Consider the following 16,430-nt stretch of genomic DNA (forward strand, 5'->3'; position numbering starts at 1 on the left):
TTTTTACACATACGACAATATAATTTTTATCGGCCGTTGGTCCATACTAACTTAAATAATTACCTTAAATATGTAAAGGCCTTTAATGGGGTCCTCATTTGGCCCAATTTTTGTACATCGTCATCGTTCTTTCAATCTTACATACATATGTCAAATTCGAAGATGGACTATATTGCTCCACTTCTTCCAGTACCACCTCCACAGAAGTTCAGAGGCTTAGGCTTAAGTACAGATTGAGATATGTTCGCGGATAAATTTAGAGGTAAGGTCACATTAGGCAAATATTTGCTCCAGCGACCGGATGTGTGCGCTTACTGAGAGCAAGTGAGCACAAATTCGAATACATTATTAACGCTCAATTGCTCTCATTAAGAGCACACTGCCGGTAGCTGGAGCAAATATTTACCTAGTGTGACCTTAACTTAAGACTTTATTTTGAATAGTTCTCTTTTCTCTCACATGCTGGGGATATATCACGAATATACAAATAGTTATTACAAAATGTGTAATAAAGAGTAAAAGTTTTTAATTGAGATAAAGTGTTTCCAAAACTTCATTTAAATCCTACGCCAATAACCCTTTAGCTCTTTAGTAGTATGTGGTAAATATTGTTTTTAAACATTTGTTTTTTTGTGTCAAAACAACTCTTGAAGACAAGTTAGTAATTTAGACCCGGTATTGTTTTTGTTGTTTTGGTAGCATTTCTTGGCTTGGTACAATTTTTTTATGATTTCTTATTGGCCATAGCTTTAATGTTTGTTTGCGTGTTGTTGTTGTTGCAGTTGCCTCTAGTGCTGTTTATTTAACCAACAGGGGATTTGTGTTTGCAGTCCATTCGTTTGTTGGGTCAAATATTTGCAATTTATTATTGCAGCAGTATTTAAATTATAGAAAAATATGACAGTTGGCTGGAAACTATAAAAAGTTGGTATATCTGTTCTTTGGCTGGTTTTGTATGGACGATTTATTATAAATGGTGTGCTCTTAATAATATTCTAATGCACTGCACTATGGTACAAGAGTCAGGAGTGGAATATAATGAATACAGATATGGAAAAGTTTGGATATGGGTTGAATATAAAAATGAATGCAACTTAAAACTCATGAATTTTCCTTCTCGAAAATTAAGTAAATTTTAGATTTAAATTATTTATTTATTATTATTTATTTAAATTATTATATACTCATCCTTAATTCGTTATACATGTATAAGAACTATTTAATTTTAATTCCGGGACAGAGGCTGATAAAAAAAACTACACTACATAACTTTTTACTGGGGATGGGAAATCCCCATTTTCCTTTATTATCTTCCTCTAACATACATATGTATACAAAATTCTAATCACAATCAGTGTATCCTTTAATTAACTTAATACTTATATCCCTGTGTTGTTTTTTTCTCTCTTTTCTTTTCAGACAACAAAAAATTTATGTCAAAAACCCACAACTACTACCCCACCCCTGATGAAGTGCTGAATAACTAAACCAAGCCAGGAGTAGTGGATTAAAACTGTACCACCTACACACACAGACAAAGTATTGACAACAATACCCAACTAATCAAAGGGTTTTACAGGTTTGGTTAGCAAATATACCGCACAGCAGAAACAACAACAGCAAAAAAACCAAAGAATAAAATCAAACAAAATTCCCACGTGAAAAAAAACGTAGCGTAACAAAACAAACTCAACAATGGCTTTCATAGTCCATGTTTCAAACAACAACAATAGCCTGGACCACTAGTAGCTACAAATAAAACAAACCGACAACCTCATTCGACGCCTACTCCTCTCGTTTTTATGCATCAACACACATACAGACACACTAACACCATCAATGTGGATTATGCACTTTACATGCCAGACTTGCTACAATAATAACTGTAATCGCCTGATATGTCGCCATGGCTCGCAACAAAACAAACCAAATAAAATCTACAGACAAAGCAGCAGCAGCAGCAGCTACAGCAGTGGGAGTTGTTCCACTAGAATTGCTTGCAAACAATGCATTTCATCAGCAGCAACTTATGCCTCCAAAGTATTTCTATGGCCATCAATGGTATCCGTATGGACGAACGCCTCCTCCACATCATCATCATCATCCAAACTATTGTGGGACACCAGACAAGCAGCCACAAGAACAACAACAACACAATCAAACAAATTCACAAGCCACATATCCTGCTCTAGATGGCCTAAGTCAAGACATCCGCTATTGTTTGGGAGACGATAATACCGCTCAGAGCATAACACTCTCCTGTAAGGTGAGAAGAAAATCCAAAAACTTCTCTCAGGCATCACGTTTCACACTACCCCTGTTCACAGAGTCACTTAAACGCTTTCGCAGCATACCCCTGGTCCAGCTACTGTGGCTGCTGTGCTGCCTCAGCAATTTGGTCCACCGCACAATGGCCGAATGTCCCAGTGTGTGTGAGTGTAAATGGAAGAGTGGCAAGGAGTCTGTTTTGTGCCTTAATGCAAATCTAACACATATCCCAGCCCCCTTGGATGCTGGTACCCAGGCTTTGGATCTAAGTGGAAATGAATTGGCCACCATACCGGATGACACGTTTGCCGAGGTAAACCTCCTCAATCTCCAAAAAGTCTATTTGGCCAAGTGTCGTCTGCGACTCATAGAACGCTATGCCTTTCGGGGACTTATAAATCTTGTGGAATTGGATCTGAGTTTTAATGCCCTGGCCCACATACCATCCGATGCCCTGGAAAGTGTCACAGAACTAAGGGAATTGAAACTGAATGGCAATCCCATACTTGTGGTGGCAAATGATGCCTTTCGCCAGATGATGCATTTGGTGCGACTGGAGCTGAGTGATTGTCGCATAGAAACGGTAGAGGTCAAGGCTTTTGCTGGTCTGGAATCGAGTTTGGAATACCTAAAGCTAGACGGCAATAAACTATCAGAGGTGAGATCTGGTACCATAACTTCTCTCACCAATTTACATGGCATTTATTTGTCACGCAACATGTGGAATTGTTCGTGTTCGCTTCGGCCGTTGCGTGCCTGGATGTTAAGAGAAAATATACCCTGTGGAGTACCTCCTGTCTGCCAAAGTCCCCCTCGACTGGCTGGTAAATCTTGGGACAAAATTGATTTGGATGATTTTGCCTGTGTGCCACAAATCATTGCAACCGACACCACTGCCCACGGTGTGGAAGGGCGCAACGTAACAATGAGCTGTTATGTTGAGGGAGTACCCGAACCTTCGGTGCGGTGGATGGTCAAGAATAGAGTAATAGCCAATTTAACAGCAGCAAATGGTGACCAACCCTCCACCAGCCCACGCACTGCTGCCGCCACACAAGGCCGCAAAACCTACGTAGTCAATATGCTACGCAATGCCTCAAACTTGACCATACTCACGGCGGATATGCAAGATGCTGGTATTTATACATGTGCAGCGGAAAATAAGGCTGGCAAAGTAGAGGCATCCGTAACACTGGCCGTTTCCAGACGTCCCCCAGAGGCGCCCTTAGGCTTCAAAGTTATCCTGCTGTGCATATTCATAGCCTTGCTGTTTGTGGCAGGTTCATCGTTTGGGGCAATATGTTTTTGCTCGTTGCGACGCAAAAGGAAAATGCGTTTGTGGAATACAGTGCCGCAGGGCCGTACGGAAAGCTATGAAAAAATTGAAATGACTTCGCGTATGGCTGGTGCCGGAGGCATAGGCGGCTCAAACAAACCGGATTTGGGTGGCAAAACAGGCCTACAGGAAACTGTAGGCAAAAGCGGCAACAACAGTACACAGGGCCAAATTTTCCATGACAATGAAAATGGCTATCTGTGTTCGGCCACAACACCTTTGAATTGTGGCTCTGATGATGGTGGTGATACGGGTGGTGCCATTGTCAATCCGAGTGGTGGTAGTGCAAAACGTAATGGCGATTATCGCAATGTACCCACCCACTGTGATGATGACGATAATGATCATATGCAGCAGAGTTTGGGTAGTAGTTCGGGTTGTGGTGTGGGTATCGGTGTTGGCGGTGGTGGTGGTGCTGGTCACACATATCAACGCAGCATGCTGCTAACATCTGCAACACATAATAATGGTACGCTAACAACAACCACCAGCACCTCATTAACAACGCCACGTTGGAAAACGAGCTCAGCTTTTCAATCAGCAGGAGGTCCAGATTGCCACCTTTCTCATTTGGATTCAACGCAGGCGAGCTTGAAATCAAGCGGCAAAGAGGATACAGACTTGCACATACCAAGGCTCATAGATATTGGGTAAGTGTGGCGATTTGTGTTTTTCTTTTGGTGTTTTTTTGCTTTAAGGCTAAAATCAATTTCGAAAGAATTTTAAAAAGGGGCAGTTCAGTTGCAGTTGGACTGTCATGAAATTAGTTACTTAGGGTATTTTCTTGTTAGGTGAAATACGTGTTTCTTGTACATTGGAGTAAAAGGACGTATCAGGTGTAAAAATCAAAGAACATAATCGCTAAAAATGTTATAAAAAAGTGATAACAATAAGGGTTGGAAAGCAAACGAAAAAAGAGAAAAAAAATACAAAGGGAAAATATTTAAAATTTCGTAGGCCCTACCTCAAGGAAATGTTTTTAGGGGCTTACCATTCAACAGCACTCTATTTGGTTTCCTTACATTTGACGGCAATATTACACAATATACTCGAAATCGTTTTGAATTCCAAGGGTACGAGGTTTATGCATTTGAAGTTAATACATACGATGTTTCCACTTTCCTGCTCAATCTGTCTCTGGTTCTACCTCCAATATGGGTGTAGCTGCGTCAATGGTTAACTACAAAGTTGTTGTGGGGCTCTGTACCACATGCCGTGCAGATGTTTTGCACAGTGTCGTCAGTCCTGGAACCATAGGAATTGGAGCGGCTGCTACATTCTTTGATTTGTCGCAGCTGCTGACGTTCTTCAGAAGCGAAAAACGGGGGATGTGCTTCGGAGTACTCATGCCAGTGCCAAACAATTTTTCCGGTGATACCTTTAATGCAAAGTTGCAGTTAATTCGGTAAAAATTAGCCTTTCATGTTATCCTCTTGGGAACATAGGACTTTCACAAAGCATTGTCATGTTATGCGATCAGTTGCAGTTGTTTTTGCATCCTCCCCTTAAGGTTGTTTTGTCTAAGTTCTTGGGTTATTGCATGTCATCAGGATTCTAGACTGTTGTTTTATCAGTATCGTATGTATCTTCGTTTTTTTTTTTTTTTTGACCCGGCTCCGACTCTATGTACAGGTATAAACAAGCAGCTGGTCCGATTGGTTGTAACCAAAAAGCTGGAGGAGTTAGTGGAGTTACCGTGGCAGGTCTGTAGAAAAGGCGCAGTTTGTCATGCGGACCTGCACCGTATGCTGGCAGATGTTTTCACGGTGTCATTAATTCTTGCCCTATAGGAATTTAGATGGCTGTAACATCCCGAAAGTAGTTCAAACTAAACGTCCTTCAGCTGCGATAGATGGGGATGTATATCGAGGACCGCATTTTCACGATAGGTGTTTATGACTTTGTTACACTTAACCATTTCCTGGTCGGCCATCTGCACTCTCCGGTTAGCTGCAACTAGGACCACCCCACTACTTTCTAAGAGACTGGCAACTGATTTGTGTACGAAAGTAAGCGAGGATCCGGTGTCGACTAAAGCCCACATCTTTCGACCGTTAATCTCCACCCAGGTGTAATACCGACCGGGGTGTTCAAGGTCGCCGTTAACGCCATTTTGGCATTCACAGTCCCTTGACATCGTCCATGCCGCAGTACGAACAAAATTTCCTCCTTTTTGCCTATACACTGGAATCGAATGTGTCCTCTTCTTTTACAACGCCAGCAGTGGGTTGATCGGTTGTAAATTTTGGTTGCTTCGGACACCATGTGCGATGTGTGTGGTCTTTTATTGCGGGTTTCTTCCTTCTTCAGCTGCTCAAACTCATCTGTTAGCGATATTAACTCGTCTAGGCTATTGAAGTCTTTACGGCGAACATAAAGGCGGTAGTCTGGTCGTAGGCCATCGTATATGCGGTTCAGATGATCCATGGTTCGGAGGGTAGGGTGTTGTCTGGCTATTGTTAATAGTTGAAGTATATATTGCTTTGCGTTTTCTCGGCTGGACTGTCGGCAGTTGTAGAAGGAGTGTTCAACCTGCTGTAAGTATCGAATTTTTCGGCTTTCCTGTAAAACGAGCTCCACGTAGCTATGTCATCCTTCTTAATTCTGTATCAGTTGAGAGCGTTACCTTCCAAAATGCTCGGTAATGTAGAAATTAATCGATTATTTGTGATTTGGTAACAATCGGCCAACTCTTCCAGCCTTTCCAGAAACTCTGGGAGATCCTCTTCGCCGGAAAATTTTAGATTCCATTGATGGACTATTTTCATGGTATCAAGCTTCTCGGGTCCCTGCTCGGGCGCCATTTGTAACGTGGTGTTTTCGTCGGCTGGGGTAAGCCCCGTCGCGTCCACTAAATCTTACGAAATAGAATAAAAGACCGGTGATAAGGGGGACTAACTGCTAGGAATGATCGGGAATAATGTTGTTGATTAATGTTTTAGTATCGACGATGTTCGTTAATGACGAACTGCGTTGATGATCGGGAACGACGAGCCTGATTGATAAACGGGTTCTGCGCTTGTTGTGGAGACGAAGCTGGTTGGCGTTCGGGTTCTACGATTTAACGGTGATCGGGAACGTGTTGATTGCTGATCATTCGGCTGACGACGATATGAAACTCGGCTAACGATGATCGTGAACTCGGCTGATGAACAAAGATAATCGATGACTGCTGTCGATGAACGGAAACGAAGAAGTTGCTTAGTTCTACGGTTCGGTGATGATCGGGAAGGTGTTGACTGATGATTTAGGGAGCTCGGCTGATGTCGATTGAGTACGACGATGTGATAACTAGCTAACGCTACTATAGTTACTGCTACCATCTCGTACAAACTATTTCGTATCTCTATAAACAGGGAACGATGTTCCGGTGTGAGACAGACTACTGAAGTACCTGTGTTGGACGGAAAGCCGAAGCTTCCGTGTGCGACAGAAAGCCGAAGTCTCTGTGTGGGACGGAAAGGCGAAGCTTCCGTGTGGGACAGAAAGCCGAAGCTTCCGTGTGGGACAGAAAGCCGAAGCTTCCGTGTGGGACAGGAAGCCGAATTCTCTGTGGGGAACAGGAAACCGAAGTCTCTGTGTTTATCTTATTTATCTGAATCATGAAGATACCTCCAGACAAGTCGGTAGGTGGATTCTTATCAAATATATGACGATAAGACGACCCTCACGGTATTTGTCGTACTTCGCCTTCTCTTGCACAGGGTCCACTGATGAAATGTATCTGAGATATTCTTGCATTTTATTGGAGACTTTTTTGATCTTCTAAAGGTCTATTTATACACTTGTATGCTTCAATTGACATAGATAAGACCACTGGAGTCTGCCGTATCTTCTGATGATCTCGGGCTTTTAAATGCCTATAAAGTGTCTCTGAAGTCTTCTACAAGCCTGAAGGCCAAAACTGGACTTTTGCAGAATTCTGGGGACTTCTAATACCCTCTCAAAAAGATCTCACCTCTGGAGTATCTCTCAGGTACGAGTATTCTAATATCATATAGAAGGCATCAGATGACTTCTTATGTCCTCTTATTTTTTAATCTTCTTCTGTCCAATAAATTCATTTCATATCACACGGTGCGCCTTAACTAATTTTAAATGGAAGGTGCTTAGACCTGGGAAGTTTTTGCAGATTCTGAAACTACAATGCTCATAGATGAGAAATATCATGAAACAAAAAAATCGCCGGAGGGATTTTCAAATAAATCGCGATTTAAGTTCACGTTTTTAGCGGTTCTTTAGGTTTTCGCGATTTTGCTTGGAAACCGCGAGTACTATGTAAATGAGCCTAAAGAAAATGTTGTAGCTGTGAAAATTCTCCACAAGATTGGCATTTTTGATATTTTCGTTGGTTTTACCGTTTTTTGAGATATATGTGCGCCTTAACTAACTTTTGATGAAAACCGCTTTCACATGGGAAGATTTCGCGGATTCTAAAACAGCAATGTTTACAGATAAGAGACATTGAAAAACAGAAAAAATCGCAGGAGGGATTTTTAAATAAATCGCGATCAAAATTCACAATTTTAGGGTTTTTTTTTGGTTTTCACGATTTTGCTTGGAAACCGCAAGCCGTATGGAAATGAGTCTGTATCTCAAAAACGGTAAAACCTACAAAAATATCATAAAGGTCAATCTTGTGGAAAATTTTCACAGCCACAACATTTTCTTTAGGCCCATTTACATAGGACTTGCTGTTTCTAAGCAAAATCGTGAAAACTTAAAGAACCCCTAAAAATGTGAACTTAAATCGCAATTTATTTGGAAATCCTTCCAGCGATCTTATTTTTTGATTCTTGATATTTCTCATCTATGAGCATTGTAGTTTCAGAATCTGCAAAAACTTCCCAGGTTTAAGCGCCTTCCATTTAAAATTAGTTAAGGCGACCTATGGAACACTTGAGATCTTCTACTGATCTATAGGGGACCTATGAAGTTTTCTACATACCTTAGGTTCACTGCTTATCCACAAAAGAGTTCTCATAGCTTATTACAGCTTCTTAAAGGCCTGTCATCTCTTCAGTTGAGCTCAAAAAGACTTCTTGGTCTTTCATAATGCATATTGCAAACGTCTTATAAAAGAGCTCTGATGTCTTCCAGTAACATAAAGAGGACCTCTGTAATCTTCTGTTTACCCTAGAAAAAACCTCTAAGGATTTTTGCTGACCTCTAGAAGACATCTAAGATCTTCTATCCACCTGTAGAATACTTTTGTGATGTCCTACTGACCTATGAGTGACATCTGAAGACTTCTACAGACTACGTCCTATCTAAAAAAGGCCTCTTAGGGCGTATCACAACCCCCTCAGAAGCCTCTAAGATCTTCAGTTAAGCTCTATTACACCCTCAAGGCTTATTACAGCCTCTTAAACGTCTCTAATCTCTTCAGTTGAGCTCAAAAAGACCTCTTGGTAAAAGCTCTGACGTCTTCCAGTAACATACAGGAGAACTCTGTAATCGTCTGTTTACCTGAGAAACACTTCTAAGAACTGTTGCTGACCTCTGACTTCTAGAAGACGTTCAGTCATTCTAATGACATATTGAAAACATCTGTGGCCTTGTGGTCCAATTTTGACTTCGGAAATCTTCTGCATACCTAGCTCTAAAGTAATCCAGTAACCTAAATAAGGCCTCTGGGATCTTTTGTATACCTAAGAAAGGCCAATAAGGTGTTTTACTGACCTATTGAACACCTCTACGATATTCTATCGATATATAGAATACCTTTGAGATCTTCTAATGGCGTATATGTGACATTGGAAGTCTTCTACTGTAATTAGGTGCACTTCTTATCCACAAAAAAGTCTCAGGTCTTCTTGCGGACTGTCGACAGCCTCTAAGGTATTCAACTGAGCTCTATATGACCTCAGGGTCCTTATAATCACCTACTGGAGCCGTCTGAAGTTTCTTTACTAATCTATAGCACACAGATAGAAAAACGATACAAATATAAACATGTGTACACTGAGGTGACAGCCAATGACCGCAACACGGGTGTTGTGTGGTTCCGTGTTAATTCATTATCGAAGAGACCGCATCTGTGGTCATGTTTGTCGTTGGAGAGTCCATGGTTCCTGGCATAATGGCCCGAAAACCTATGGCGACCAAATAAATGCCTTGAGGACACGATAATAATAGGAAGGAGTGAATCCCCAACTTAGGTAAAATTCAAAGGTGGAATATTTTGGCCCATTCCTTTAGGAGCTTCCTCCATAAAAGTGCAAAGCAGTTCTTTTTAAATCCAGTTAAAATCAAATTTCGGGTCGTGTTAAAATTTCAAAAGCGGGCAGAAACTAGTACTTACCGTGATTTGGGCCCCGAAATGTCTAAATATGTGGGATCATTTCTGTCTACACCTCCCGCACACTTGCTTCAAAGTGTAGGTTTTTACTGCAGGTAGACTTTATAATATCAATTAAAACAATATAATTTAGTTGTAATTATTTTCTTGGATAATGATCTGAAAGTTCCAAAAACCCCTTGCAATTGGTATTGTTGATTTTAAATAAACGGGTAGCTGTTGGAATAGCAGACCAATTCTCTTGTAGTTGTTTTATAACACAACAATGCCTTTGTATGACAATCTGGGACCGAGCATGAAACAAATGTTTTATATTCTCAATTTTAAACATCGCTATATCTTAGTTGTGACGAAATTTCTTTTCCATTTAAAAAACAAAAATTAAAAAAATTAAAAACCTCTTTAAAGAACATCCGGATATGAAATAAAATTCTTGTAAACACAGAAATCTTTGTATCCAACAAACATACCTTTATATCTACATACATACATGTATAACGTTATTATCTCGCACTTGTACTTGTTTTTCTCTATTACTTTGTTTGTTGTTGTTCTTGTAGATTACTTGAAAAATCATGGTACTACTAATCGCACACAACAGTCCACCACTCAATCTCAGCAACAGTAACAGTCACCGACTCATAGTCTCAATCAGCAACAACACAACAAAAACCCCTTCCATCCGACGGACATTTGCTAACCCGTCTGGGACTGTCAACTTGGTCTTCGTCGGATTCGTCCATGTCATCATTTAGTTTACCTCCGCCTCCTTCTCCTCCTCCATCAGCATCATCGTTATTATGTTGGAGGAAAACATTATCACTCCGTTGACTTGGCGTTGGATCCTTGCACTCTACGTGTCACTCCGTGTATGTGTGTGTGTGAGGTTTGTGTGTGAACCTTATTGTGGTGGTGTCTGCTCATAGCCAAAGGTTATGTTCGTATCAACGTGTATCTCTATGTAAGTCTTGTCTTTTGTCTTAACTAAGTGTCTGCTTCTGTGTCTCTGTATCAGTGTGTGTGTGTGTGCATCTTGTATGAGCTTCTCTCTTACATTCTGATTGTGTTGATGTCTCTTTGTTAGTGAGTGCCATGTATATTTAGTGCTGCCGCTTTGTTTGTCACACTTGCTTTTCTAACGCTCGCTGTTACATACTGCTGATGTTGTTGTTGCTGCTGCTGATATTACTGGCTGCAGATGTTAGCGTTAGAGTTAATGTTGTTGCTACTGCTTTTGCTTGTGTATTAGTGTGGTGCTGTTATAATGCATGTGAATCTTCATTGTTTTTTGTCTTTATTATTGTCTGCTTGTTGTCATCTCATACACATCACTTGTATCCACTGCACCAACACCAACAAGAACAACAGCAACAACAAAAGCAACAACTACTACTTGGATAGTAGTTTCATTCTGGTGCCCTTGTTGAGATTATTATAGCTTATACTTGACACTTTTTCCACAGTTATCATAATGTATGTATGTATATTTGTTTCAAGTGTTCACCTTCCGTTTCCGCCTGTTCACATATTCACACACTCACACACACACAAATGCTAAAACTCACAAACACACGCTTTCTCACATGCTTACTCATTCAGTCTCTGGCTGAAGTGTTATTTCCCAACATCTTTAAATGTTGTAGCTGCTGTTTCTTGGCCCGGCTTTGTTGCTTAAGCGTTGTTGTCCTTTGGTTTGCTGTGGCTGGCGTTTTCACAAAAAAAAACAAAAACAAAAGAAATCACAAAACTAGAAAAACCAAAGAAACACTCACTAATGATGTGCAAAATACTAGAAGGGGGTTTTTCATTTTCCACACACACACATATCTACTCCAGCTGCTGTTGCATCTTTATCTTTTTGTCGCCGTCTTGTTTTCCATTTTCTTATAAATTCGAGAGTCTTTGGTAATAAAAGCATGTAGTATGTGCTTTCTTAAATAATATCTATGTTGCATGTTTATGTGTGTGTGTGTGTCTGTTGTCATGTTTTTCTCAAGGACTTGTGTTGTGCGACACATGTACGCACACACATAAACAGACCCTTGCTTGCGGATATGACAAAGAAAGCACTCAAACACAAACAAACCTATTTGAATCTATTATATCCTCTTATATGAAACAAACACTTCTACAGCCTTTGTTTATGTTTATGTGTGTGTGTGCTTGTGTCCTCCATGTTGTCCTGCCTTTCATTAGTTATTCATTTTTGTGATGCCAAACAATTCATTTTAAAGGATTGTCTTTCCTAGGACGTGATATATGAGGGTTGGTCAAGCAATTAAGGTCACGTACTTGACAGGGAAGCCCTAAGTTTCTAGGCAGATATGATTTCTTATATCCTCCACCATAGTATGAAAGGCGGCGTACAGAAATTAGGCCCCACGCCTGAAGGGCATGTTGAGTTCGTGTTTCCTTTTGTAACGCATTGAACTAATTACTTGCGAACCTATAGTGTACATAAATTCTTGATCAAAAGAAAACTCTGAGTTGATCTAGCTAACATCTTTAGCTACACATATTGATTGAACTATTTATAATTTGACTTGTGAAGTCCCCAATGGTCACAAAACTGCTACACCAAATTTTGTCAACATAGCCGCCTCCGTATTTTCGGTATTTTGAGAAATTTAGATAACATTTTTAATTTAATTTGCCATTCGAGGTTCTCAGGGGTCACAAAAATTTGTCAACATAGATCCATTTATTGGTATAGCCTTCATATAACGGTACCTCCAGATTTTCGGTATTTTGAGGATTTTAACTGCATTTGTTGACCGAACTAACTGTAAGTCCCCAGTGGTCACAAAACTTCTACACCAAAATTTGTCAACATAGGTCCATGCTTCGGTATAGCCGCCATATAACGGTACCTCCGTATTTTCGTTATTTTGAGGATTTTATCTACAATTTTTAATTTAATTTGCCATTTGAGGTTCCAAGGGGTCACAAAAATGATTCACCAAAATTTGTCAACATAAACATCAAATCAATCCCACGGCAGCGGGTTCTTTGTACCGGATTGACCCGGAACCACACAATCATCATTGTTCCGGCCAGCGGCTGCCACCTCAGTGTACATAAGTTTATATTTGTTTCGTTTTTCTGTGTTGGGAGCAGCATATCCCGGAATGCCTGTTCCGAATCCTTTCGGTCCGTGCCGGGACGGAGGAAAACCCAGGACCAATATATTTGTGCTCGGTTTGTCACATCCGCATCTTCACGCACATCCAGCCTTCGGTGAGATGCAATAAATGTCAGGAGTGGGTGCATCTAAGGGGTTGCTCTGGACTTGCCCACGTAAGGAACTACGACAGGGACTATGTTGCTGCATGCTGTGTGAATACAGTCCCCAGTGAGTCGTCATCGGATTACGAAACTCCCTCGTCGTCTGATTATGAAACTCCCCCGCAGTCCTCTCGACAACAACCCCACATGCAGTCTTTAACACAAGCCGTTGTTGTCCCAATCCCGGAAAATGCATCCTTTTTGCAATTTAATTGCAATGGACTCCGAGGTAAGATCGAGGAAATAGTAGATTTCATGAGTCGGAGGAATATCAAAGTCGCTGCGATGCAAGAAACCAAGCTCAACAACTGTAGCTTACAACGTTGAAATGGTTACAACGTGCTAAGGAAGGATCGCACCAGAAGTGAAGGTGGGGGATTAGCTTTCCTATTGCACCAGTCTGTCCAATACAGACCTATCTCGCTTGAGCCTGCCTCTAATGACCTGTATATGGAATTTATGGGGGTAGCAGTCAGGTGTGGAACTACCGAGATAGAGTTGCTGAACGTATACATCCCGCCGAGAAATAGCTGTATCTCTAATTACGTGCCTAACATTAGCCCGCTTTTGGATGGTCATAATCGTCTGGTCCTTGGGGACTTTGATGCGCATCATGAGATGCGGCATTCGGCCCTCGGAAACGACCAGAGAGGTACAGCGCTGGCTGAGCAGATTGACAGCTCTACGTTTTGCACGGTCAATGAGGACGCCCCTACCAGAATTAGAGGAGAGTGTCACAGCTCGCCAGATATAACAATCGTGTTACCTGGTCTGACAAATGACGTTACCTGTCAAATCGTCATTTCCCTGGATCAGACCATCTCCCCATAATTGTCTCCATTAGCAGACCACCCGATTTCATTACCTCAGAACGCCGCACATTCGTCAATCATAAGAAAGCTGATTGGGTGGGTTTCAGAGAGTTCACCAATCACCGCTTCAGAGAACTGCCCAATCCTTCTGATGTTCGGGTAGCCGAAAGGACGTTTCGAGACTTCATCACTGCTGCAGCGGCTCTCCATATCCCTGCTGGTCGAATACCCGAAGTAAGACCAAACTTCCCAGCAGAGGCGACGGGATTAGCAAATGAGCGTGATGAGCTTCGCCGAACAAACCCCAATGACCCCAGAGTCAGAGAGCTGACACTGGAAGTTAACACGCAAATCGTCATTTCCCTGGTTCAGACCATCTCCCCATAATTGTCTCCATTAGCAGACCACCCGATTTCATTACCTCTGAACGCCGCACATTCGTCAATCATAAGAAAGTTGATTGGGTGGGTTTCAGAGAGTTCACCAATCACAGCTTCAGAGAACTGCCCAATCCTTCTGATGTTCGGGTAGCCGAAAGGACGTTTCGAGACTTCATCACTGCTGCAGCGGCTCTCTATATCCTTGCTGGTCGAATACCCGAAGTAAGACCAAACTTCCCAGCAGAGGCGACGAGATTAGCAAATGAGCGTGATGAGCTTCGCCAAACCAACCCCAAAGACCCCAGAGTCAGAGAGCTGACACTGGAAGTTAACAGGCTGGTCGGCGAGGATAAGTGGAACAAGTGGCTAAATCATCTGAAGAGTTGCAACATTGGAGCCGGTATAGGTGAATTGTGGGCAACGGTTAAGTCACTCTCGAACACTGGAAAAAGGGAAGATAAGACCTCAGTCACGTTTGGCGACGTTATGTTGACTGACCCGAAAAGGTGCGCAAGTTATTTCAATCGACAGTTTGTCGAGCACCCCGAGAGTGACAGGGCGAAGAGAAGAGTATTACGTCGCATCAGATCTCTCCCTGCCGAGGAGGAACCACCACAGTTTACAATTGATGATGTTGCCAACGCCATCAAGAGCGCTAAATCATCCAAAGCGTTGGGCCCTGATGGAATCTCCATGTTAATGCTGAAGCAGCTGGATGAGCCGGAAGTGGAGTATCTCACTAAAGTTCTCAACTTGTCGCTATCCACCCTCATTGTTCCCTAAGTCTGGAAAATGGGCAGAGTGGTCCCACTACGGAAGCCCGGCAAGGATGCCAGCAAAAGTGAATCGTACTGGCCGATGACCCTTGAGGTCTTAGTCCTCCCCAGTATCAGAAATAGCTATCAAGTTGCCGATCATCAGCATGGATTCCGTAAGCAGCACAGCACGACAACTGCGCTGCACGCCATTACCACACATATTTGTCAAGTACTCAACCGAAGACGGCCGTGCGATAGAACAGTGATGGTGGCGCTTAAATTATCTAAAGCCTTTGATACAGTCAGGCACTCCACGCTGTTTGAGGGCATTGAGCAGACAACCCTCCGGCCAAGCTTGAAACGTTGGATAGTCAATTATATGTGTGGACGCCAGTCGTACGTGGTATTCAAACCATGAAGAGTGAAACAGGGAGTTCCCCAAGGTAGGGTGATATCTCCGGAACTGTTTAGCCTCTACCTCTCCTGTGTTCCGCCCCCCTCCAGAACGGCATCGAGATCGTAACGTATGCGGATGATTGCACGATCCTGGCGTCGGGTACCTATCCTGATGACATCTGTGAGAGACTGAACAACTAGTTAACCGATTTTACCACATTTATCACATTCGAGGAATATGCAGATTTCCGCCACAAAATCGACAGCGCAGTTTGGAAGAGAATTGAATGTCGTGGTCGACGGTAGCAGAATTCCGACCACAAACTGCTCCAACATTTTAGGGGTCACATTCGACACTACTTTTACGTCGTGCGCGCACGCCACAGCTATCTGCGACAAACTGAAAAGTAGGAACAAGGTCCTCAAGTCCCTAGCCGGCAGCACTTGGGGTGTAGATAAAGAAACATTGTTGACCACATATAACGCGATAGGTCGGTCTGTGGTAAGCTATGCGGCGCCAGTCTGGTCCCCGAGATTATGTGATACGAATTGGAAAAAGATTCAAACTTGCGAGAATGCCGCCCTGAGAACAGCAACAGGGTGCCTTCTCAAATCTTCAGTGGACCATCTACCTGAGGAGGCAAATATTCTTCCAGTAAAGCAACACAATGAGATGCTTTCGTTGAAGTACTTGCTTGGATGTTACCGTGTGAGCCATCCCAATCACCATCTTGTGGGTAGGCCCGACACATTCAGGCAGATCAGGAAGGATATCCATGCTCTAGAGGGTGAGGTCCAACGATAACCCCTAGATCAACAAGAATATCAAGCAGATTTAAATAGTATTCAAACGGATGAAGTTACCAAGGCATTAAACAATTATAGTGTGAATAA

At 42.2% G+C, this 16,430-nt stretch overlaps 1 protein-coding gene across 1 annotated transcript in view; it reads left to right on the top strand.

The window, feature by feature from the left end:
- The window catches only part of kek3 (leucine-rich repeat, immunoglobulin-like domain-containing kekkon 3 protein), a 277,971-nt gene that overhangs the window by 245,169 nt on the left and 16,372 nt on the right, over positions 1 to 16,430 (top strand). The window contains exon 3 of the mRNA XM_073971596.1: positions 1,420 to 4,254. Coding sequence (XP_073827697.1) covers positions 1,907 to 4,254 — 2,348 coding nt within the window. The 5' untranslated portion in view covers positions 1,420 to 1,906. The remainder of the gene's footprint in view (positions 1 to 1,419; positions 4,255 to 16,430) is intronic.

Source organism: Musca autumnalis, unplaced genomic scaffold, assembly GCF_047663935.1.
Source record: "Musca autumnalis isolate F117 unplaced genomic scaffold, ASM4766393v1 scaffold_2, whole genome shotgun sequence".
Classification (NCBI taxonomy): domain Eukaryota; kingdom Metazoa; phylum Arthropoda; class Insecta; order Diptera; family Muscidae; genus Musca; species Musca autumnalis.